Below are 23348 nucleotides of genomic sequence, written 5' to 3' on the forward strand. Positions count from 1 at the left end.
AGGCAGCAAAGTATATTCCCTTATTTGGCCCTCTTACTCCTCCTTGGGCTGACTACTAAAATCAAGCTATGAAATATTGAAGTCCAGCTATCAAAAGCCCATTTGACTTATCTAATTAACATACCAAATTAAAATTAAACAATTCTTCCTGAGTTTCCTCTTGTACTTTTATAAACCATTTTTCTACTTGCCACATCTGTCTCCTCTTTTTCCAGAGGCAATCCTTTGTCTCTCATAGACAAATACACCTCCTCCCTCTCCCTTGTTTTCTTCTCTTCTCCATCATCTTTTTTCTCCTATCTTTGTTCCCTGTCCTCTCTCTTTCTTGGACAAATAAATTCCCTTTGTGCTGAGAACTTGATCTTGGGGACCCTGAGTGAAAACTTTTCCTTTTACATGATTCTGTAGTTTAGATTCATCCTGCAGAACCTCACCCTCACCCCATTCAGCCCAGTTCTTCCACATTCAGTCCTCCAGGTGCTGGCCTTCTCCATCCATCAGCAGCTAAGGTGAAGTTTGAAGCAGAAGAGGCATTGTGTGTTAGTGGTGGAATTGGTCATGTAAAGTGGATGACTACAGAGATTAGAAAAGAAAGACCCTCCCCACCTCCACCAGCAACAAACAACAAGCAAACAAAGAAGAAAGAAAAAAGACAAGAGAAATTAATTCTTCAGAATATTAATTAGATATACATTATAAGAACAATGAACATTGATGGGGAGGGTGATTATATATTTGAGACAAACTAACCTTTAAAGAAGAAAGACTAGCTTGAAACTTTCATCACTGGAGATATCTCCTATTTCATTGTTTTCCCCACATGTTGTCCCTGTCTTGTTCATCATTACTGATTATTTCAGTCATATGAATGTCTCTTGTTCTAGTGCATGTGTATAGTTTGTGACTTCTCTTTTCCATGTTCATCTTTCCCATAGTTTCTTTAAGTATTAAGTATTAGAAAGGTTGTCACTATATGCCCTACCCCCTATCCCACAGGTTGGCCTGGAACTCAATATAATATAGTCTAGGCTGGCCTTGGACTCAACTCTTGCCTCTGCCTCCTGAATGCTGAGGTAGCAAGCTAGATTACCATCACACGGGTATTTTTCATTAACATTCATATTTACTCTTATCATGCATGTTTTGTTGATTATCCCTTCAATTCCACTATTGGAGCTATTTTTGTTTCTTTTTCTAAGCACCCACTTTCCTCTTTTATTCCTTCCAGAATAGAATAACAGAGACTAGACTAGGTGATGCCTCACATCTCATTATAGCAAATAACTGGGAAATTGAGAATAAATAAGAAAAGAAGATGATACTTAACAGAAAAAAAAAAAAACCAGTGCCTAAAGCAGGTGTCTTCCTACTGATGCAACCCTTTAACATAGTTACTCATGTTGTGGTGACCCCTAATCATATAATTATTTTCATTGCTATTTCATAACTGTAATTTTGCTACTGTTATGACAAGTAATATAGATATTTGTTGTCCGATGCTCCTAGGTGAAGGGGTCATTTGACACCTAAACTGTCTCAACCCACATGTTGAGAACCACTGGTCTAGAGAAATATAAGCAAGAATAAGTGGTCACCCAGGATGAGGACTAGTACAATTCAGAAGTTTTTTTTTCCCCAGAGGTCACTTATCAGTGAACATTTCTATCAAATCAACTCAAAGCTTCAATGATTTTCCTTTATAAAGGGGGAGGGGAGGGGATAGGGGATTTTCAGAGGGGAAACTAGGAAAGGGAATAACATTTGAAATGTAAATAAAGAAATATCTTTAAAAACACACACACAGACACACACACTTTCTCCTACAAAGAGAGAGAGACAGACAGACAGACAGACATCAGTCCAGTCATAAGGGTTTCGCATATCTCCTGCTATATGCTATTTCTCAACAATGGAAATGGACTGGAGTTTCTAGTCCTCCTCCCTCCACCTCCTGAGTGCAGGGGTTATAGGGATGACTGCTTTTATGCAGTACTGGGGACCCAACTCTAACAACTGAACTGCATCCCTAGCTTAGAAATCCAGTTTCTTTGTAGTTAGGGGGAACACTGAAAAGTTTAGGTGAGGGAGTATTGACACTGTGTGTGTGTGTGTGTGTGTGTGTGTGTGTGTGTGTGTGTGTGTGTAAAATGAATTAGTTGCTGTAGAGAAGGAACTTCTGGACCTGAATGAGCAATGAGCAAGGCAGACCTCAGAGACAGTTCCAAAAGAGAAGGTCATTTAATGAAGGTTTAAAGGTTAGATTTGTACGGGTAATATTGGCACTCACTGGGAAGGCAAAAAGGAGTCAATGTGTGTAGAGAAGCTAAGGAAGAAAAGCTGAATTTAAGGGAGAGGCCTAATAGGTGATGTAAAAAGGCCAATGTACTGACATAGATCCTGGGTGGACAGGAAAGTGATCTTAGGTAGAAATACAGAACTGAACAAACTAATAATATATGGATGGTACACAATCCCATCTTTAATGATTAGACAGAGAAACAATGCTTGAACGAGAAGTGGCAGGTTAGAAGGGAGCCTTTCTACTTTATCCCCAAAGCTCATTCCTCCAGCCAGCAGTCAAGGTATCTTTAGATTTTCATATCAGGTCTCTACATGTCCTTCACTGACTTCCTCTTGTTACCTGAATAAAATTCAAACCATAGTTCACAACTTAGAGAACCATGGGACTGGCCTCAGTTTCCACAAACCACCTTAATCACACCCCCCACCCCTCACCCCCGCCCCTGCACTCCAAAGCTCATCTCATTTCACTCCTACTCCTAGACTCCAATCTCCTCTAACAGGAAAAGGCCAATTTGGCTTTGGGGCCTTAACACTTGCTGTTCCCTGTGCTTAAAGGTGTCTTCCTCATATAGTCACTAGGTGGTTTCTTTTCTTTCAGATCTGAACACAATATCACTTTTGGATACCAGCCACCTCTGAGTGCCTCTCCCCAAAATCTCAATCCAAACACCCTGTTTTGTTTTCTTTATACTAATGCTACCTAAAGACCTTTGACTTTGTTATTTTAAGTCTGTGCAGAAAAGCTCTCTGTTCTTGTAACTGTATGGAAGAAACAAATTTGCAGTTTCTTAGGGTTTAGTAATGATACATGTATTTGTTCAAGAAATACTAGCAAAGAAGTGTCTCAAACTGCAAGTTACTATGCCTTTTGCAACTGAAGTTTCTTAAGACCAAGAGACAAAAGGAAAGGGGAAAAGTTAGTTCAAAGCTATCACTTTACATTTTCGGGGACTGATAATAAAGAACATTTATTGTCTTGTTTTGTTTTGTTTTGTTTTGTTTTGTTTTGTTTTGTTTTTTTCGAGACAGGGTTTCTCTGTGTAGCCCTGGCTGTCCTGGAACTCACTTTGTAGACCAGGCTGGCCTCGAACTCAGAAATCCGCCTGCCTCTGCCTCCCAAGTGCTGGGATTAAAGGCGTGCGCCACCACGCCCGGCTTATTGTCTTTTAAAGATGATAAATTTTATGAAATTCCATCACTTAATGCCAGTTTTGAAAAATTCAGTATGTCAGTATAAAACAGGATATGAATTTATGTTCCAAAATAAGACTTGATGGCTCTGTTCAAGGTTGAACTCTCATGTCATTTGATCTAAAGGCATCAGGAAACAAAAATGAAGATAAAGATTATGGTTTGTATATTTTTGTCACCTTCAAAACTCATGCATTGAAATTTAATCTCCAACAATCATATGCAAGGGGCCAGTCAGAATTAGGTTCTTCATCTAAAAATAAAGGTATAATAACAACCACGTTCTCAATTTTGTCAAGGTTGAGGGAAGTGCTTCCTAGAGATCACTCACCCTCATCAAGCTCCAACTTTGAAAGTAGCTACCTTGCTTGAGCTGCAATTTTACTGAGACTCAAACTGAGGTTCCTGGCCTACCAAACTGTCCTGCTGTCATCACCTGGGGAGAGATGGCAAATGAGAGAACCACCGCCCCTCTAGGCCTCGGAAACAAGCGGAACCTAAGAGTCTGGGTGCTTCGAGAGCGGTACTTGGGAAGAATAGGCTCTGAAAACGGCCGTGGCCGACTTCCGGTAGCAGGGAGAAGCGCGTCTCTTTGAAACTACAACTCCCAATAGTCCTCGCGGTGTGTCCTGGTCGACTCTGGGGGGTGCGGCCGCCATTGTCCGCGGCCAAAGTAAGGCCTTATTCCGGACTGAAGGGCTACCGATGTCGTTGTCACGGAGAGCCTGGCAGGTCGTGGGAACGGCCACGGAGAAGCGGCGCCTGCGGCCAGGGCTGGCTCAGTGCCGGGGTGCAACGGGTACCTTCTCTTCTCTCGCCGACTCGGTGCCCCGATTGCCCTCGACCCTCCAGGTCCGGGGTCTGGGTGCGCTGTTTCTACAGACTGGGAAAGGCCGGCCCTAGTGGGCCGTGTAGGCCAGGCCTGGGACGTTGTCTCGGTGCAGGACAGAAGCCAGACGCTCAGTGCAGCAGCCCCGAGCCAGCTCAGCCGCAGTGCAATCAGGGCCAGTGGCCGCGAGCCAGGTAAGGCGGGAAGCTTGGTGAAACCAGCGCCTGGAGCGACCTGGTTGCGGAGGCCCTGAAGGAGAGCCAGGCTCTTAACCGGTCCTTTCCAAGCAAAGATCTGTAAAGGGCGTCAAACCAGACTTGGGAAAGGCTCAGGTTCTTTTAAATTTGAAGTGACAAGAGGGTGTGTGTGTGCTGTCCCGTTAGCGTGTGCGTGCATGGTTCTCGCAACTTGCTTCCCTTGAGTTGTGGGTGTGTGTGTGTAGGATTCTTACAACTTGCTTGCTTTGAGCTTTGACTCAAATCCTGGGGTATCTGAGTCTCTGTAAGTGTGCCAGTGCTTAGTACCAAACTTAGTACCAAGCGGTTGCGGACCTCACACAAAGACCCGGAATCCATGCATTTGTGGGGTCTGACTCTAAGACCTTTTTTTTTTTTTTTTTTTGTCTCTGACGCCACTACGGGAGGGATCGATGGGCTTGAGTCTGGAAGATCTTGCAGGTGGTGATGGTTGTTGTTTGGCTTTAACCTTTGCAGACGATCACACTTTATCCTAAAGTGTGTCTGTGTCTGTGATAACTATGTGTTTGGTATTGGGTATCTTCTTCAGTGGCTCTCTATCTTGGCTTTGAGACAGGGTCTCTTTCTGAACCAGGAAGCTTCTAATTCCACTCTACTCACTTGTCAGAAATTCCCAGGGATTCTCCTGTCTGCCTCCCCATTGCTGGTATTACTTGTGCTCCACTTACTGCACAATGTGTGTGTGTGCCTCCGCATGCGCGTGCGCGCGCATTTTTTTTAATCATGCTTCTTAGGGGTCTTGTCACCTTTGTGGATGGGTTCTCTTTGTTCTCGCTGGATTTTTTTTGTGAGACAGGACCAATTTTGCCCCTTTTTTGCTTTGTCTCTAGGCTGATACTTGCAGTGTTCCTGGGCAGGACCCTGTCTGGTTAATCCTCAGGAATGGCTGCCATCAACCCATGGCCCTCCTGGGGTGAGTCCAAATCTTGATTTTTTTTTTTTTTCTTTTTTCTCTGCACCTTTCCCTACAGGAGACTTACTGTAGGTCAGGGCTGAGAAAGGGCTGCCAGCTTTGGGAGATAATAGACGGTCTAGCTGTCTTGGTACAAAATTAGAACAGTTTAGTCGTTAAGAGGAAATGTATTCGTAAACAACAACGTAAGTTTTGTATATTTGATAGTCAGCTTCTGAAAAGGACCTCTATAAGATATTCTAGTAACTCATAGAACTCTTTTGAAGACAATATATACAGTCAAAACGTTTTTAGTTCTCTTGTGTTTTTCACCTTTAATACTGTATTTCACTTATTAATATTAATCTGTATTTTTAAAATAATGTTAATAATGATATGTGATAGTTTTATCTTTAAGTTTTCATCACCATAGACATCAAGGCAGTATCCTACTTAAAATTAAGAATTAGGTGATGATACATCTTATCAGAAACTTATTCAGCCATTCAGAGGGTTCTGTTTTTCATTGCCTTGTTGTTAGATCATAGTCTACAGTCTACAGGTGTCTCCTATGCAGATCCAGGTTATGTTGGATTGTTTTTTAGATGCCCTTGGATTCTGTGTGGGACTTTGCCATGCTCCTTTTTTTCTTGTGTTACATTTAGTCACTGTTTTGTACCACAGTCATCATCTGATCCTTCTCTCTATAGGTACCCTCATGGACCAGTCTTGGGGGATGGCAGCTGCTGAGCCTTCTATCTCCTGGGGTGAGTCAAGAACCTGTACCCTCAGCTGTGTTGGGTGCCATGTACTAACGTCTTCCCTCAGTGATCTGCCATAGCTGAGGTCAGAGCTGGTGACCCAGTGGTTCTTTAGAACAGGAGCTTGTAGTCCCGATCTCAATACAGAGCTGGAATAAAGAGGGGTCAGAAGAATATCTGTAGGGGTGATATGATGATGACATCTCTAGGACAGATAACACAAGAATTAGTGTCTAGATACTTAGGGCACAGACCAGAAAGTCTGTGAGGATTCACATGTCACCTTCTCCAAGACCCATCTCTTTCATCTATGGGGTAAAGACGTGGCTTTCTTCCTTACTGGTGATGGTAGGAGCAGCAGCAGGGCCTTGTACTTCTCATTCCCATAGGGTACATGATGAACTTCTGCCAGGAAATGGTGCCTCCATGACTTCTTTTTCTATTCACAGCTCTGTGTCCTCAGGATCCAGCATGGCACATGGAGGGAAGCCCTGAGAAGGACGGAAGGAAAGCAGGTGGGCTCCCAGTAGCCCAAGTCGAGGTGAGATGGAACTTCTGCTTTTCCTTGAAAGGTCACTGTGTTCCCGGGTTTTCCCCGACCGCCCTAGTTGATACTGTTCCTTAATTTACAGCAGCAAGAACATAGGTCAAGGAGTCAGCCAATTAGCGATTCCTGAACGCAGGTATGGCGATCCAGTCAGTTTTCCATGATACAGAGCTTTGCTGTCACCCTGCCTCTCCACAGAGCTGAGACACATCTCTGTCATGAGCTCTTCTGAGAGAGATGAATGAAAGCCATTTTTAGCTGGCAACCCTTACTCCTTCCCCCAAACCCCTTACTTACTCACATGTTCAGAATCAGATTCAGGCTGGATACTAATACACTCTATGCTTGCTCTGGGAACAAGAACAGGTGTAAGCCTTTACCTAGAGGACCTAACAGTCCACTTTCTAAGGTGGCACACTTGGGTAATGACACTTTACAATTAGCCTGGGTCTAGTCATGCTCTGACACAAGAAGCCTGAGATGTGGAGGGAAACCCTAAGCTCTGTTACAGCTCAGTCCACCGATGCCTTGAGAGATGAGACATAGTCTGCATAGAGGTCAGTAGGGGTTACAGAATTGTGAAGGGGAAGGTTACCTCGACTAATAAGCAAAGAGGTAAAAGCAATACATCAGGTGGGCACATCCTGGTAAGCAGGTGTCTGACCTGCCTGAAGCTCCACGGGTATGTTAAAGATCTGGGGTGAACTCTATGACTGGTATCTGCATTCAGGCTGATTTTAGTTAGGAGAGTCTAGGAAGAACCCAGGTGGGCCTGCACTCCTGTTGCCAACCTACGAACCTCAGAATTGTTGGCTTCACGAGGCACCATGATCCAGAATTTGTCTGGAAAGGTGTGTGCAGGGGAGAGGCTGTAAGAGGCAGGCTGGTGTCAAAGGCTTCAGTCTGATCAGGGTCTGGAAGCTGGAAGTAGATAGAGTAAGATCAGCAAGATCCACGGGGAGTCCAGCAGGGCTCTGGGAGTGTAAGAGCACCCCGGGTAACTCCTCAGAGAGCACAGGACAGGAGTGTTGGTATGGGAATACTGTCACTGCTCTCCCTCACATCTAGGTTCTTCATCAGATCCAGCCATTTGTCTTTTTTTCCTTTTAAAAACTGTAATAGCTTTATTGAGATAATATCTACAGACTAGAAAGTTGACCCTTTTAAGTCATACAGTTCATTGGTTTTTAATATAGCCACAAAATGGTGCTTCCAGCTTCTCATTCTAGACTATTTCTGTCTCCCCAAAAAGAACTCTTTATTCTTTATATCCCTTAGTAGTCACTCCCTTTCTTCCTTTTTCCAGTCCCTGAAAACCACTAGTCAATTTCCAACTCTATGGATTTGCCTGGTCTAGGTATTTAATTTAAATGGAATCATAACATATGACATTTTGAATCTGGCTTCTTCAACTTGGCATGTTTTAAGGGTTATTAATTTAAAATCATTTTGAAAATATATTTGTTTTTGTATGTGTGGGGGTGCACATGTGGAGATGGGACGGGGGTAGGGTGGTCTGAGGACAGCTTGAAGAGTTGGCTTTCTCCTTCATGTGTGTTCCAGACATTGAATTCAGAATTTAAATGCCAGGCTTAGAAGCAAGTGACTTTACTCACTGACACATCTTTCCAACCTATTATTTCTGAATTTTTAAATAAAAGATTTTTATTTATCTGTATGGGTATTTTGCCTGCATGTATGTCTGTACACTTCTAGAGCAACCAGTGCTTTTAACTGCTGAACAATCTCTCTAGCCACTTAAAATTTTCTGAGTGTGTGTGTGTATACCCAGGTACCCAAAGAGATGAGAAGGTATTGGGTCCTTTATAGGTAGAGTTAAATGTGTCTGTGAGCTGCCCAACATGAGTACTAGGATCAGAACATCGGTGCACATGATAGAATAGCAAGTGTGTTTAAATGCTAAACCTCCATGTGTCAGTTTATATTTTAAAATGCACTAGAGCAGTGGTTCTCAGCGTGTGGGTCAAGACCTCTTTGGAGGTCAAATGGCCCTTTCACAGAAGTTGCATATCAGATATTTACATTACAATTTATAACAGTAGCCAAATTACAATTACGAAGTAGCAACAAAAATACTTTTATGGTTGGGGGCCACCACAACATGAGGAACTGAACCACAGCATTAAGAAGGTTGAAATGACTGATACAGAGTTTCTTTTCATGACTCAGGCTCAGTTATCCACACCCCGCCCCCCCTCACCCCCCCTTCTCTCTTTCCAGTTTTGTCAATCTTAATGTTTCCAAATGGAAATTCTTTTTAAATATTAATAAAATTTGAATTTATTCTGCTTACTCTCTGCTATGAAAAGGAAAAAGTAGTTTGAATATTTAGGTCTTTTACTTGTAACTTAAAATAATGAAACAATAAAGTAAGATAACGTGAAATACCAAGATAAATGTTTTAAAGTAACATCTCTATTTAACTTTATGCCTTCCCTCACATTAAAAAAATAACAATAAAACCTCCTCCTCCAGTTTCAAAGCTGACAGGTGAACTGCATTGAAAGTGTGCTGTCATCACATGGCAGTACCACTGTCCCGGAAGCAGAAGGGCTGGATGGAGGGATACAGGGTGATGGTTATCTGGCTTCAGAACTTGAGTGGCTAAGGCTCACTGCTGTCACAATATGAACATCATTTTCACATCCTGTAACAAAACCATCAGCAGTAAAGGTAGGCTAGGAGGACTAGATGGGTCACTAGTCAGTCTCAGGAGAATATAAGTTAGCTATAATCAAATGCTGTGAAGAAACCTGACTAACCGTTGTGCTGTACTCTATGGTTAACCTGTGTGAGAGATTCTGAAAATGACTAGTTATTGCTGAGAAAAATAAAACAGTTAAAATAACAACACTTTGTAATGTCTGAAGAGTTGTGATTTCTGAGAACACAGTCCTGGCTCTCTTCCCAGGTCACTACTTTGGAATTTTCCCTGTTGGAAACTTGGACTTTAATTTTGAACTGTTCTTGTATTGGTTTCTTAAGATCCTCCTTAGCCTGGAACTTGTATTGAATTGGCATGGAACTCAGAAGAGATCTACTCTACTTCCCTCTGCCTCCCCAGTCCTGGGTCCAAGGCAGGCATTCGTCACCACAGCCAGCTAGAACTTCCCAATTAAGCAGGATTGTGAGGTACACAATGAGCCTGTTGTTCCTGTATGGCTCTCTCCAAGTTAATTGCTGAAATAAAGCATTCACCTGCTGGAAACATCAGAAGCTGCCATCTCAGCTGTATCTTGGAAATGTGTCAGTAAAAGTTTATCTAGTAGAACCCTAGATCCTGTTCTTTCAAGGAATAGTGAAAACAGTTTTAGTGATTATATCCCAGTTTGCTTAAAAAAATAACCAGGGAGCTTACCAAATCCGCAAATCCTCTCTATAATGATTCACCAAGGCTTTCTACATGACAGATTAGAGGCTTGGCTAACCTGAGTGTACTCATTATCCATTATGTGCAAAGACTGTTTTCTACAAAGATCTTGTGTTGAAATGCTAATAGTAGCCAGATATGATAGGACATGCTTATAATCTTAGCACTTTGGAGGCTAAGGCAGGAGAACCATGAGTTTGAGGTCCTGCCTTTAAAGTAAATAAATATAAGTAAATAAATAAGCAAGCTGGGGACTGGAGAGATGGCTCTGTGCTTAAGAGCACTTATTGTTCAGAGTACCTGAGTTTGGTTCCCAGCATCCATGATAGGTGGTTCACAACTACATGTGACTCTAGCTCCAGAGGATCTGATACCCTGCTCTGGATTTGACTAGCACCTTCACACAGTGCCATACATTCACACAGACACACATGTATAAATAAAAAAATAAATATTAGCCCCTAAAAACAACAACAAACAGAAAAGACTGACTAGTAAGATGGGCCAGCAGGCAGTATGCTTGCCAACTAACAGTCCTCGGTGGATGAAGAGAGCTGACTTCACAAGTGTCCCATGGCATATACCCACACAGGCACTAATATAAATTAAAAGTATAGCACCCAAAGCATATATAGAGAATTAATAATGAAAAAACTTATGAATGCCATAGGTTCCATGAAGGAGGAAACGTGGGGAGTTCAGACAGTTAGCAGCTTTACGAGCAGACAGCTAAGATGTAGTTCATCAGCCTTAGGCCCCATGGTTTAAGTGTGTGGCTAGTTTGTAAACATCCCAGGAATGCCTAGGTAAAGAAAGTCACAACATACATACAAAGTAATATATATACAAGGACATTTGCAAGAATTTGAGACATTTCTGCAAGTCATTCCACCATATGACTGGAAGATACAAGCCTGACTTGTGAGCATTACCTGTGCTCTGCAGTCTCGCCCCAGCACCTCAGGTAACTCGGAGCCCTTTATTTCTTCCCTGCTCTTGGTGATGAGGATGTCCTCCACAGAAACTGCTGCCTACTGCCATCCACTATCACTTTCAGCTGCTGGGTTTTTCATTTTTATTTGCAGACTAAAGGTATTTAATGGGCCTTTATCCCTGAGATGAGGCCTCCTTTGATTTTGTGGCCCCAACGTGGTGTAGTCACCTGGAGGGCTAACTGTCTTTACAGGCCTAGTTTGATATTTCTTTTTAAATTCTGGATATTTTTTGGCAAGCTCTGTAATTACAACAAAGTATAAAGAATAATTAAACCCTGTCTCTGAATAAACAGCTACTGTAGCCAGGTGTGACGGCATATGCCTTAAATAACAGGACTAGAGAGGCAGAGACAGTCAGACATCTATGTTCCAGGCCAGCCTGATTTGTATATCAAGCTCTAGGCCAGGCAGGGATGCATATAGAGACCCTGTCTCAAGAAACAAACCACAGAGGGAGGGGGACCTTCCCTGACAAATCCTGTAGTTAATTGTTTTACCATATTTGCTTTATTTTTCAGTCTTTACTTAGTCTTCAATCTGCTGGAGAAACTGAACACGGATGGATTCCTTGTATACAGAGTCCATTTTTATATGTAGAACTTTAGGCAATACAATCTCTTTACAAATCTACAAGTAGCTTTGAAGTTTTTTGTTTTTGTTTTATGTATATGGGTGTTGTACCTGCATGTTTGTCTTTGCTCCGAGTGCATACAATGCCTGTGGAATCCAGAAGAGGGCAGTGGATTACCTAAGACTGGAGTTACTGCTGGTTGTGAGCTGCCTGCTATGTGGGTGTTGGGAATTAAAACCAGTACTGGGCAACAGCAATCAATGCTCTTTACCCTGGAGCCATCTCTTCAGCTCTGTGTGTAGTTTTTTAAAAGCCTACTTTGATAAAGTTTGAGGTATGTTCTCATTGGTAGAAATAAACAGGTCAGGTTTGTTCTTTCTTACTCCCAAGAACTACCCTTCACCAAATTCCATTCTACCCATCCTTTATGGATGGGCTTCTAAATCTTCTACTGTTGTTCTCACTGCCCTTTCAGCCAAAGCTGTGCCAGTGTTCTGTTATCTCACGTTGTATATGTTTAACTGCTTGCTTATGTATGACCCTAGAAGCAGAATTTTACTGGGTCTTGGGATTTAGGGAGTTTTGTTGTTGTTGTTGCTAGTATCTCCATGCTGGTCTCCTATAACTGCAGCCACCTCCGTTCTGAAAGAAAATACCCATTTTCTTACATCTTTGCTCACACTTAACATCAGGTGGTGGTGGTGTTTTTAGTTGTGAGGTCAGAAAGGTGCTTGTAAATACATTACTTTACTTTGAATGTATTTGATTGCTAGTATGTATTTTTATATATTTTTTACCATCTGTTTCTTTCTCTTTACCTTGTGCTCCTTAACTCCCAGATAGTAGATTCAGCCAGCTCTCTATCTGGAGAGGTTTCAATACAAAACAGAACAGGATGCTACAGGACAAAAATTAGTTCAGTGAGGGAGTGAATAGAAAGAATTCTGTACTGGAAATAGATTCCTGGGCTCCTATCTCTGCCAAGACTATGACACACAAGGGGGATAATCAGACAGTATTAGTTATCTAAGAAACCCAATATTCAGTAGAAGAGTCCAAAAAGAATATAAAGATAAAGGATAGAACTACTTTAAGAAATAATGTAGAACTGGGTGGTGGTGGTATACACCTTTAATCCCACCACTTGGGAGGCAAAGGCAGGCAGATCTCTTGAGTTTGAAGCCAACCTAGTCTATAGAGTGAGTTCCAAGACAACCAAGGATACACAGAGAGACTCTATATTGAACACCAATAACACAGGGTATCATAAAAGATGCAAAATCCACCAGCCATAAACAAAGATACACTTAATAAAACACCAATAATCATTTTAACTTGCAAGAGAATAACTGATATCTTCATATATATGATCGTGTGTGTGTGTGTGCGCGCGTGCACAGGACATAGAAAGCATGTGGAAAAGGTGGTTGCTAGAAATCCGGGAGTTATGGAGGATGAGATAAAGAGAAAGAAACAAGGACTAGAAACTCCAGGGTGCTAAGCATGGCCTCTTAGCTTACCTACGAAAATTCATCGTGCTTACATTTTTACAATTCTTTGTCAATTTGTAGAAACAACAGGAAATTTGAAGGAAGCAGGTCTGGGGCAAACTTCAACAAGAAAAGTAGGGAAATGACTTTGTCACCAATGTTGGAGAGTATTTTATGAAGAGAGTATAGTATGTTCAACACTTTTAGGTGCTTTGTGTGGAAAAGGTGAAAGCGGAAAACCACATCCAGACTTAATAGTCTCAAAGCAGCAGGGTGAGACCTTGCTGAAAATACGATTCATCAGTGCATGTGCATTGTCCCCAGGTGCTTCAGTATAGGTCAGCAGCAGTGATGGGCTCCAGGGAGACTGAATGTGTCAGGGTGTCTGCAAGGGGTCAGTTTGGGGTTATGAGGCAGTCTTTGCAAAAGAATCAGGCGTTTGTGTTAAGTAGACCATCTTCGGAAGGTAAAGTAAATCCAGTTCTGTTGGGCAGAGTAAAAAAAAAAAAAAATGTGTATTGAATACTAGGTAGTGAGGGCTAGTTGACAGGTTGTTGATAAGATGTGATAAACAGACACAAAGGATGGGAAAAGTGGTATGGGAGGTAAGAAAAAAGACAGAAGCTGTGGAGGGGAGTCAGAGGACCCCAAGAGTGCATCTGATGCATTCATGATACACATTTGAGCCCAGCATGTTTGTCTAAGGGTTGATTCTATATCCGTGATTGATGTAACCAGGGAGCCACATTCTAGTCAGTTATTTGGACCTTGAAAATAGAAAGGTCTAATGTGCAAATAGATGCACGGTTTGTGGCCTACCACCCATACACTGTACCTGTAACAGTAACACCTCATGTTCCACTCTAAACATGGCCAGACACCAAGTCTCACATTGACTTCTTAGAAGTATAAAGATAGAATCATTGCAGAAATCAGACACATTAGATTGGTGTTCATCTTCTCTAGTTTTCTAGGTTCCATTTTCCTTTTCCCCTTTTGATTTTGTTTTTCTTTGCTTAGAAACAAGTTCTTACAGGGTTGTGTAGACAGACTTCAAACTCAGATCGTTCTACATTGATGTTCTGAGTCCCTGAGTTATAGACCTGTCCCATGCCTGGTTTCTATTTTTACTTTTGGCACCATGTTGCAAAGGCTTATATTGAACCTGGTAACTCAGCTCATACCTTCTTGCTTCAGTCCCTGATGAGTAACTGGGATTACAGGTGGATGCTTCTATGCTAGCCAGTTTCATTTTTTTTTTTCTAACTCAGCTGTTTTTGATCACTGCTGTTACAAATACCCTCAGCCCAGGTTGCTCTGGGCCATCTTGCTCATACTTAGTTCTAGTCCTTTGATGGAAGTGACCAGTGAGGAAACTTTCTCCTGTGATCAGGATGGCAGATTCCAGATCACCTTCCAGGTCCCAGGTCCACATACAGGAACAAAGGTTTTTTTTTTTTCTATCACAAGCTCTCTGGGCCATAGGCACCCTCTTTCTACTTTGGTCTCAGATGTTATTCATGTATTGAGAGGACAGGGCATTGTCAAGGTGGGTAGAATTTCTGTTCATAGTGGCCATTATTATCAGAACTAGTTTCTAATAAATAAACTGGGAAATACATTAAAGATCCTCTGTGTCTCTTAACTGCCTCCAGGTTTCTCTTTTTGACTCATGATGTTTAATTAATGTTGTGTGTGCATAATCCCCTTTAGATTTTGAGATGTCTTGATGAATACACTTTTTGCTGTGCTACTCAGTTAAACTTGACACATAACAGCTAGAATCTTTTATTTTAAAAAAAAATGAGACAGGTCTCTCTTTATATAGACCAGGCTGTCCTGGAACTCACTATGTAGTCCAGACTGGTCTCAGACTTACAGAGATCCACCTACCTCTGCCTTCCAAGTGCTTTGATTAAAGTAAATCACCACACCTGGCTAGATTTTTGATACCTTCTAGTGTGTCCTTTACATCCTGTCTCCTCTCCTCAAAGGCTATCAGCCTCATTCTATCCCTACAAAATTTGGAAAGGTTTGCCTCTGGCTGAGAAGGATCATATATGCTCTTTCAGGAACCAGTGACTTTCAAAGATGTGGCTGTGGCCTTTACCCAAGAAGAATGGGGACAGCTAGACCTTGTTCAGCGGACTCTGTACCGTGATGTGATGCTGGAGACCTATGGACACCTACTTTCTGTGGGTAAGGTGGAAACTGACAAAGCCATTTCCTCCACAGTGTCTTCAGCTATTCTGTGAAAGAAGTATGTTGTATCTCTGAGGGGCTAAGATTATCTTGAACTTTGAAATTCAGGGATGAAATTCCTAATGTTTATGAAAATATGAAAGGAGAAGGCTGTGTATATTCTGCATGAAGAGTCACACTAAGACTAGGCAAGGGAAGATTTCTTTGGCAACTCCAAAACTTTCTCACCAAAGTCACATGTCTTTCCTCCATATGTAGGGAATGAGATTGCTAAGCCTGAAGTCATCTCCCTATTGGAACAAGGAGAAGAGCCATGGTCAGTGGAGCAAGGATATCCTAAAAGCAGTTGTCCAGGTGAGGTGATGCCCCAGGCATAAATGAGGAACTTGACCTCAAAGCTCTCCTTTTTGAGAAATGGGCTAAAGGCAGAGAAGTTATTTTCTGATACATTCAGAATTCCCTGGAGGGTGTTTTCAACTTCATGTTTCCTTTCCATCTACTACTGATTAAGAGCAGAGCCTCTCATAAAACTACATTGTATCCTAAGTCATTCCCCCAACCCCGCACCACACACACACACACTTTTCTGTCTGCTTTGTGGTTGTTCATATTTCCTGTAACTTCCCTAAGGTAAGGTCTCAGTTATTTACCTATGTAAAAATACATTTTTAAATTTCTAAACTGTAGTCTATGGCTTTAAAGACTTATTTACAAAAAATAGTTTTTGAATATAGACTGTTTTCTCATGGTTTAAAAAAGTCAAAGCGACATAAAATGTGTGTTGAAATCTCACATCCACTCACTGCTCTGTACCACATTGCCACTCACTGGTGCTTCACGGTGTACCGGTCACCACTTCTCTTTTACCTTGCAATTGCTTGTTTTGTTACTGCCTTATTGTTGTGCTGAGGATTACACTTAACATCCCTATAATATTCTCATTTGGATTAATACTAATTTAACCTCATTACTATTCAAAAACTTTGCTTTTGTATGGCTTGTTCTCTTTTACACATTTATGCATTGAATGTTATCAGTACACATTTGTAACATGACATTTTTACCTTTGTAATTTTCGGTTGTTAGAATTCTTAAAATTTTAAATTATATTTATTTGTGTAGGGTGGGCGGTCGGGTAGGGGTAAGTGGGTACCCGTATGGAGGGCAGAAAATGACTTGTAGGAGTCAGTTTTCTCCCTCCATCATATCAGTGTTTCAGGTTGTCAAGACTGGTAGATCACTTAGCCCTGGCCAGTGTTGTCTTATCTCTAAAATCAGATAAAGCAGTCTTATTCGCTGGGTAATTTCACTGGGTGTGCTGGTACATGCCTTTAATTCTGAGCACTTGGGAGGCAGAGGCAGGTGAATCTCTGTGAGTTCAAGGCTAACCTGGTCTACATATTGAGTTGCAGGACAGGCAAGGCTACATAGAGACCCTGTCCGCAAAAACAGAAAAAAATATGATTTCGTTAGTAGTGTTATTGAGTTGTTTTCTAGTGATTTTCCATATCAGCCTAAAGAAATTCTTTTAGCATTTTTCTTTTAATTTTTTGTTTGTTTATGTGTGTGCATGAGCACACAAGTTAGTGCAGGTGCCTAAACTTATAGGAAGCTTTATGCTATCTGACTTAAAATCTGGAAACTGAACTCGAGTCCTCAGAAATATTTTCTTAACTGCTGAGCCATTTCTTCAGCTCCTGTTAGCATTACTTACTTGCTTGCTTAAAAATATTTTAATTTTTTATGGGTATGTGTGTGTGCCTGATGTATATGTATTGCCAGAGACCACAGAGGTCAGAACAGGGCATTAGATTCTCTGGAACTGTAGTTATAGATTGTTGTTAGCTAGGAATTGAACTGAGGTCTTCTGCAAGAGGATAGCCCCAGCAGCTGTTAGCATTTCTTGTGGGACAGGTTTGTTAGGAACAAATTCCAAGGTTTTATCTGGGAATCATTTGATAGTATTAATGGGTATAGAGTTCGTAGTTGGTGGAGTTTTTATTTTAGCTTCCATAGTTTCTGATGAGTAATATTATTATTACTTGTAATATTAAGGATTGTCTGTGTAAAGAGTTGCTCAATTTTTTTTTTTTTTTTTTTTTTTTTTTTTGCTTCCTAGATTCTCTTTTTGGGTTTCAACAGTTTAAATAATTAAACATGTGACCTTCTGGGTTATCACTCTTAAAGCCTCTATGATCATGTTGTAACTCAGGTTTTTTCTTTTTCTCTTTTTGCTTATTCTATTGTTGGTCTCACTGGTATCTACCTCAACTTCCTGCCAGAAATTGTTAAAACCTTGTGTTTCCTTTATTTGTTAAGTCAAAGACCAGCCTTTGTTGTGGGTCTTCAGAGAACCCCAGACAGTTAATGGTTGTTCTGAATTGTTGACTCCTAGAATTATAAGATAATAAATCTGGGTTACTGTAAGTCACTAAGTATGTGGTAACTTATTATAATAGTAGGAAGTTAGTACAGATTCTATGGATTATTGATCTGATACTCCACTTATAATGAAACATTGCTGGTTACACACATGCAAAATTTGGCGTGCATTTTGCTGAATGACTAACATTCAGACAACACAAAGTCTATTTAGATTTAGTGGTAGAGCTAGTATTTAAATACACATGGTTATCTTCAACTCACATGAGTATTTTCCCATACTGTGCTGCTTTTCTAATCTGTCCCTTATACCAGTGCTCTAAAAATGATTTTGTAGTGGTCATAGGAATTGCTTCTTTAGAAGAATCTCTAAACTGTGATGATATTTCCCTCTGTCTTATGTGTTTAAATCTTGACTGGATTCTAGAATGACAAATAACACCCTGGTTTGAAATCTTTTGGTGATACTTTATCATACACACACACATACATACATACATACAGAGAGAGAGAGAGAGAGAGATTATAATACAGAAGTAAATTATAACTCTATTTAATGACTTAAACATTACTTTCCAAAAGCCTGCATGCTTATTCCTTAAGCCCTTCCTTTCTTCCCTTCCCTCCTCTCCCTTCATCCTTTCACCCCTACACTCTCTCCTTTGTTCATTGTGCATTCCTTCCTTCTCTCCTTTCTTTCTATTAGTATTCACTGGGTCTTTTTGTCAGAGGCATCCACTGCTACCCTGTTGATAACACTAGGATGACTTATAGGACTTGAAATTCATTACCATCAGGATAATGGTTTATTACACAAAAGAATATAAAGCAATATCCGTAGGGTCCAGAAGAAGCCAAACAGAAATTGTGATGATCTGTGAAGTTGTCTACTACGAAACATGGTTGAGCTTATTAAGTCAGAATCCATTGTGCTTATTGGAGATTGATCATGTAGGCAGTAATACTTATACAGCTGAGAATACACATACTCCAGATCTTTAGAAAGAAAGCACATCTTCACTAGAAATGTCATTAATTATAAGCTATCTAGAGAAACTGGCATATCTGCTTCAAGGCTGTGAACATGAAAAGCTATTATATTTACAGCATTTCATTTCATACTCTCGATTCTTAGTGGTTAAGTAAGGATGAGTCATGAAGCAAACCAGTTTAGTAATGTGCATGGTTTGAGTAGCTCAGTTCTGCATAGCTAACTTTTTTCTGTAAAACCTTCTTTTCATGTGAAAGTACTCCTCATTGGTTTTATTAGTGTCATGATATGCTTTCTTTTATATTCAGCTATTGTTTACTTTCACTATTTCTCTGGCTTTTATGTCTGGACTTGAAAATGAAATATACTTTAGCCTTTTCCATAGTATGAATAATAAATCTCACCAGTGCATCCTGAGGTCTTTTGCACTTACAGTCCTCCCTTCTGTTTCAGAGTGGATGAGAAATACTGAAAGCAAAGCATTGATTCCAGCACAGAGTGTTTTTGAGGAAGAACAATCCAGCAATGGAATGATGTTAGAAAGATACATATGGGATAATCCTTGGCTCTCCAGGCTAGGAGTTCTGGGATATGGAGACCAATTAGAAATGTATCACATGAACCAGAGCACAGGTATGAGGCAAATGGTCTTTATGCAAAAACAAGTACTTTCTCAACGAGGTTCTGAATTCTGTGAACTTGGCACAGAGTACAGCCAAAGCTTAAACTTAATTCCGTCTCAGAGAGTTTCTCAATTAGAACATTTCTACAAACCTGATACACATCTTGAAAGTTGGAGCTGTAATTCAGCCATAATGTATGCAGATAAGGTTACCTGTGAAAATAGTGATTATAATAAAGCCTTTTGCCAGTCTATTCAGCCTGTATACCCTGCAAAAATGCAAACTGGAGATAATCTGTTCAAATGTACTGATGCTGTGAAGTCTTTCAATCATATTATACAGTTTGGTGATCATAAAGCAGTACATACAGGAGAAAAACTCTATGGATATAAGGAATACCATCAAATCTTTAACCAGAGCCCATCACTTAGTGAATACCCAAAACTTCAAATTGGAGGAAACCAGTATGAGAAATATAAGGAATATGAGAATATCTTTTATTTCTCATCTTTTATGGAACATCAAAAAATTGGCAGTGTAGAAAAAACATATAAATACAATGAATGGGAGAAAGTCTTTGGTTACGACTCATTACTTACTCAACATACAAGCACATACACTGCAGAGAAACCCTATGAATTCAACAAATGTGGAACATCTTTTATCTGGAGCTCTTACCTTATTCAGCATAAGAAAACTCATCCTGGAGAGAAACCCTATGAATGTGATAAATGTGGAAAAGTTTTTAGGAATCGTTCAGCCCTTACTAAGCATGAACGGACACACACTGGAGTAAAACCCTATGAATGTAACAAATGTGGGAAAGCCTTCAGTTGGAATTCTCATCTTATTGTACACACAAGAATCCATACAGGAGAAAAACCTTATGTATGTAATGAATGTGGAAAATCTTTCAACTGGAACTCCCATCTTATTGGACATCAGAGAACTCATACTGGAGAAAAACCTTTTGAGTGTACTGAATGTGGCAAGTCTTTTAGCTGGAGTTCCCATCTCATTGCCCACATGCGGATGCATACTGGAGAGAAACCCTTTAAATGTGATGAATGTGAAAAAGCTTTTAGGGATTATTCAGCCCTTAGTAAACATGAAAGAACTCACTCTGGAGCAAAACCATATAAATGTACTGAGTGTGGAAAGTCCTTCAGCTGGAGCTCCCATCTTATTGCTCACCAGAGAACTCACACGGGAGAGAAACCTTATAACTGTCAAGAATGTGGCAAAGCTTTCAGAGAGCGTTCAGCCCTTACAAAACATGAAATTATCCATTCTGGAATTAAGCCCTATGAATGTAATAAATGTGGAAAATCCTGTAGCCAGATGGCTCATCTTGTTAGGCATCAAAGGACTCATACTGGAGAAAAGCCCTATGAGTGCAATAAATGTGGAAAATCCTTCAGTCAGAGCTGTCACCTTGTTGCTCATCGGAGAATTCACACTGGTGAGAAACCGTATAAATGTAATCAATGTGAACGATCCTTTAATTGTAGCTCTCACCTAATTGCACACCGGAGAACTCATACTGGAGAGAAACCGTACAGGTGTAATGAGTGTGGGAAGGCATTTAATGAGAGTTCTTCCCTTATTGTACACTTGAGAAACCATACCGGAGAGAAACCCTACAAATGTAATCATTGTGAAAAAGCTTTCTGTAAGAATTCTTCCCTGATTATTCATCAGAGAATGCATAGTGGAGAGAAACGCTTTATATGCAATCAGTGTGGAAGAGCTTTTAGTGGTCATTCGGCCTTACTTCAACATCAGAAAAACCATAGTGAAGAAAAACTGTAACTGAATTGGCAAAGACTTTTGGGGCAGAAAACCCTATAAGTATAACCAAGAGGAAAGTTTTTCACTAAGAATTTAGTTAAATTGTCTTTACTATACAGCAGGATATCTCTTTAGAAGAAACTTTATGAGGTTATAAATGAAAAAACTAGAGAAAAACCTTTCAGCAGTTATGTAGCCTGTATTCAATGGTAGGAAATTACAGGAAAAAAATAGTTCTAAGCTTCTTATGTGGTCCACAAGGACTCCATATTTGAGGAACATGATTAGGTGAATAAAGTATTCTAGCAAAAGCTCTAATCTGTAGATCAAAATGTAGAAGTTTGTGCATTATTAAGAGGAAAGTCTTGTGCCAAGAATAGATTAACTGGAAAGATACTACCTGGAATATTAGATGGAAAGCTTCACATTAGCATTTTGTGCATAATGATAGAAACAGATTCTGATAATACAAGGGGAGGGTCTAGGTTCTCTTTAAGTGATAGAATATGGAATACTAAGTCTGAATTTATGAAAAAAAAAACTAGTGTAGTACTGAGTGGGGCATTCACTGTTGATCAAGGTTAACCTCTTTAGAAAAGATTAGTGAAGGAGATCCCGAATGATAGAAGATAGAAAGACTCTTGCCTAGAAATATGAGACTGAGTTTTGAAACAGAAACCAATACTCAATAATGTAGTGTCAGTGTCCGTTTGGTACGTATCAGTGAATTATTGGACAGTTAGCTTATAACTTATAGGCAGTCACTATAAATTATAATTGTGGGCACTAGCAATATACATAACAGAAGAAACAACAATAAGGATACAATTATATATAAACACCTACTATAACATCCATGTGTGTTTGGATAAAGACCTCTTAGAACCATGGAGAAATTAACTCAGTTAATTCAAGATTTTGTTTTTTTTTTTTTTTTAAGTTTAGTTTTAGTTTTTGTTTTACAAATACATAAGCACCATGTATTAGGCCTCCTCTTAAATGTTTTTTAAAAAATATTAACTTGTTCAATTCCCTTAACTCTATGAAGTAGGCATTATTTCTACCCCCAGGTTTTCAAATGGATTAACAGAAGCAGAGGTGTTGAGTAAACGTATCCAAGAGACACATCTAGTAGGGAGTTCAGTTTTAAGATAGTTTGGCTCCAGAGTTTGTGTTTTTAACCACTGTGTTTTCTCACTTTTGTTCAGTGTTTTGATAATATTTGATAATAAAATTCAAGAAAATCCTAACTAATGGAAACCTGGTTACCTAATTCCTATATCCTGAAGGATTTCTACTATGTAAACCACATTCTCTTTGGAATATGAACAGCTCTGAGAAGGACATGGAAACCACTGTGTTTTATGGGTTCTGGGTTTAAGGGTTACAGACAGCCGGGCAGTGCGAACTTGAGCAAGTGTAAGGACTTTTCCCACGGGGGTTCAGAGGTGCCCCTGATAAAGCAGAGGCAAGGGTGTTTGTTCTTTGACTGTTGGAAACTAGTGTCCATTGGCACACCAATCTTCAAGGTACCCTCTGAGTTCATTATTAGCCTTTTCTCTACATGAAGTGATTGCTCGATGGGAGGGAAGATTCAGGAAGAGAGTCCTGCTGAGTTCATCATCAACAGTAAGGAAGTTTCTTTTCAGGAGAAAAGGAACAAAAGGGAATCATGGACTCAGGCAATGATTGTTTCTAGATATACAGGTATTAAGAAGAAATTTGGGGCACATAAGATTCATATAACCTTTTAGAGTCCTGGACCTCCCACAACACACGCACACACACAAACACACACACACACACTGTGGTAAAAGTTGGTAGCATACTAGTGTTAAGATACTATGTTCACTGCTGACTCTTAGAGCTTCAGGTAACTTAGGATATAACATTTAGTGCCTGCCTTTGCAGGGTCTAATAGTCACTTAATAAATGTTATGGCAAAAAGTATTTGATGACTTTTTATTGTGATTTTTGCAAAGACTCCTGGATAAAATACTAATATGACCTCTATAAAAGAGTGAAAAGATGTATTCAGAATCACTCTGCCAAAATGATATGGATCTTGCATTTTAATACCCCAAACAAGCCCCATTTCTTAGATTTATAGACTTCTGAGGAATTCCATACA

General features: G+C 40.2%; 1 protein-coding gene across 2 annotated transcripts; it reads left to right on the forward strand.

Moving 5' to 3' along the window:
- Positions 1–4116: 4116 nt before the first annotated feature.
- On the forward strand, positions 4117–22471 carry Znf606 (zinc finger protein 606). 2 transcript variants are annotated; one of them, XM_021165967.1, is made up of 7 exons: positions 4117–4518; positions 5412–5494; positions 6184–6240; positions 6684–6775; positions 15301–15427; positions 15689–15784; positions 19257–22471. In XM_021165967.1, exons 2-7 carry the CDS (start codon positions 5464–5466, stop codon positions 21236–21238), a joined length of 2385 nt encoding a protein of 794 aa, XP_021021626.1. In that variant the 5' UTR covers positions 4117–4518; positions 5412–5463; the 3' UTR covers positions 21239–22471. The 2 variants fall into 2 exon arrangements, 1 of the variants encoding a protein (XP_021021626.1); XR_003837128.1 differs by lacking the exons at positions 15301–15427; positions 15689–15784; positions 19257–22471 and adding an exon at positions 8345–8459 and having other exon boundaries at positions 4134–4518; positions 6684–6917.
- The last annotated feature ends 877 nt before the right edge of the window (positions 22472–23348 follow it).

Source organism: Mus caroli, chromosome 7 (assembly GCF_900094665.2).
Source record: "Mus caroli chromosome 7, CAROLI_EIJ_v1.1, whole genome shotgun sequence".
Classification (NCBI taxonomy): Eukaryota; Metazoa; Chordata; class Mammalia; order Rodentia; family Muridae; genus Mus; species Mus caroli.

Excerpts from the sequence above, each read along its gene's own strand:
- Znf606 (XM_021165967.1), top strand. The coding sequence starts at position 5,464 with ATGGCTGCCATCAACCCATGGCCCTCCTGGG. Across the intron at positions 5,495-6,183 it reads CAACCCATGGCCCTCCTGGG|GTACCCTCATGGACCAGTCT; the intron begins GTGAGTCCAAAT and ends TTCTCTCTATAG. Across the intron at positions 15,785-19,256 it reads TCCTAAAAGCAGTTGTCCAG|AGTGGATGAGAAATACTGAA; the intron begins GTGAGGTGATGC and ends CTTCTGTTTCAG.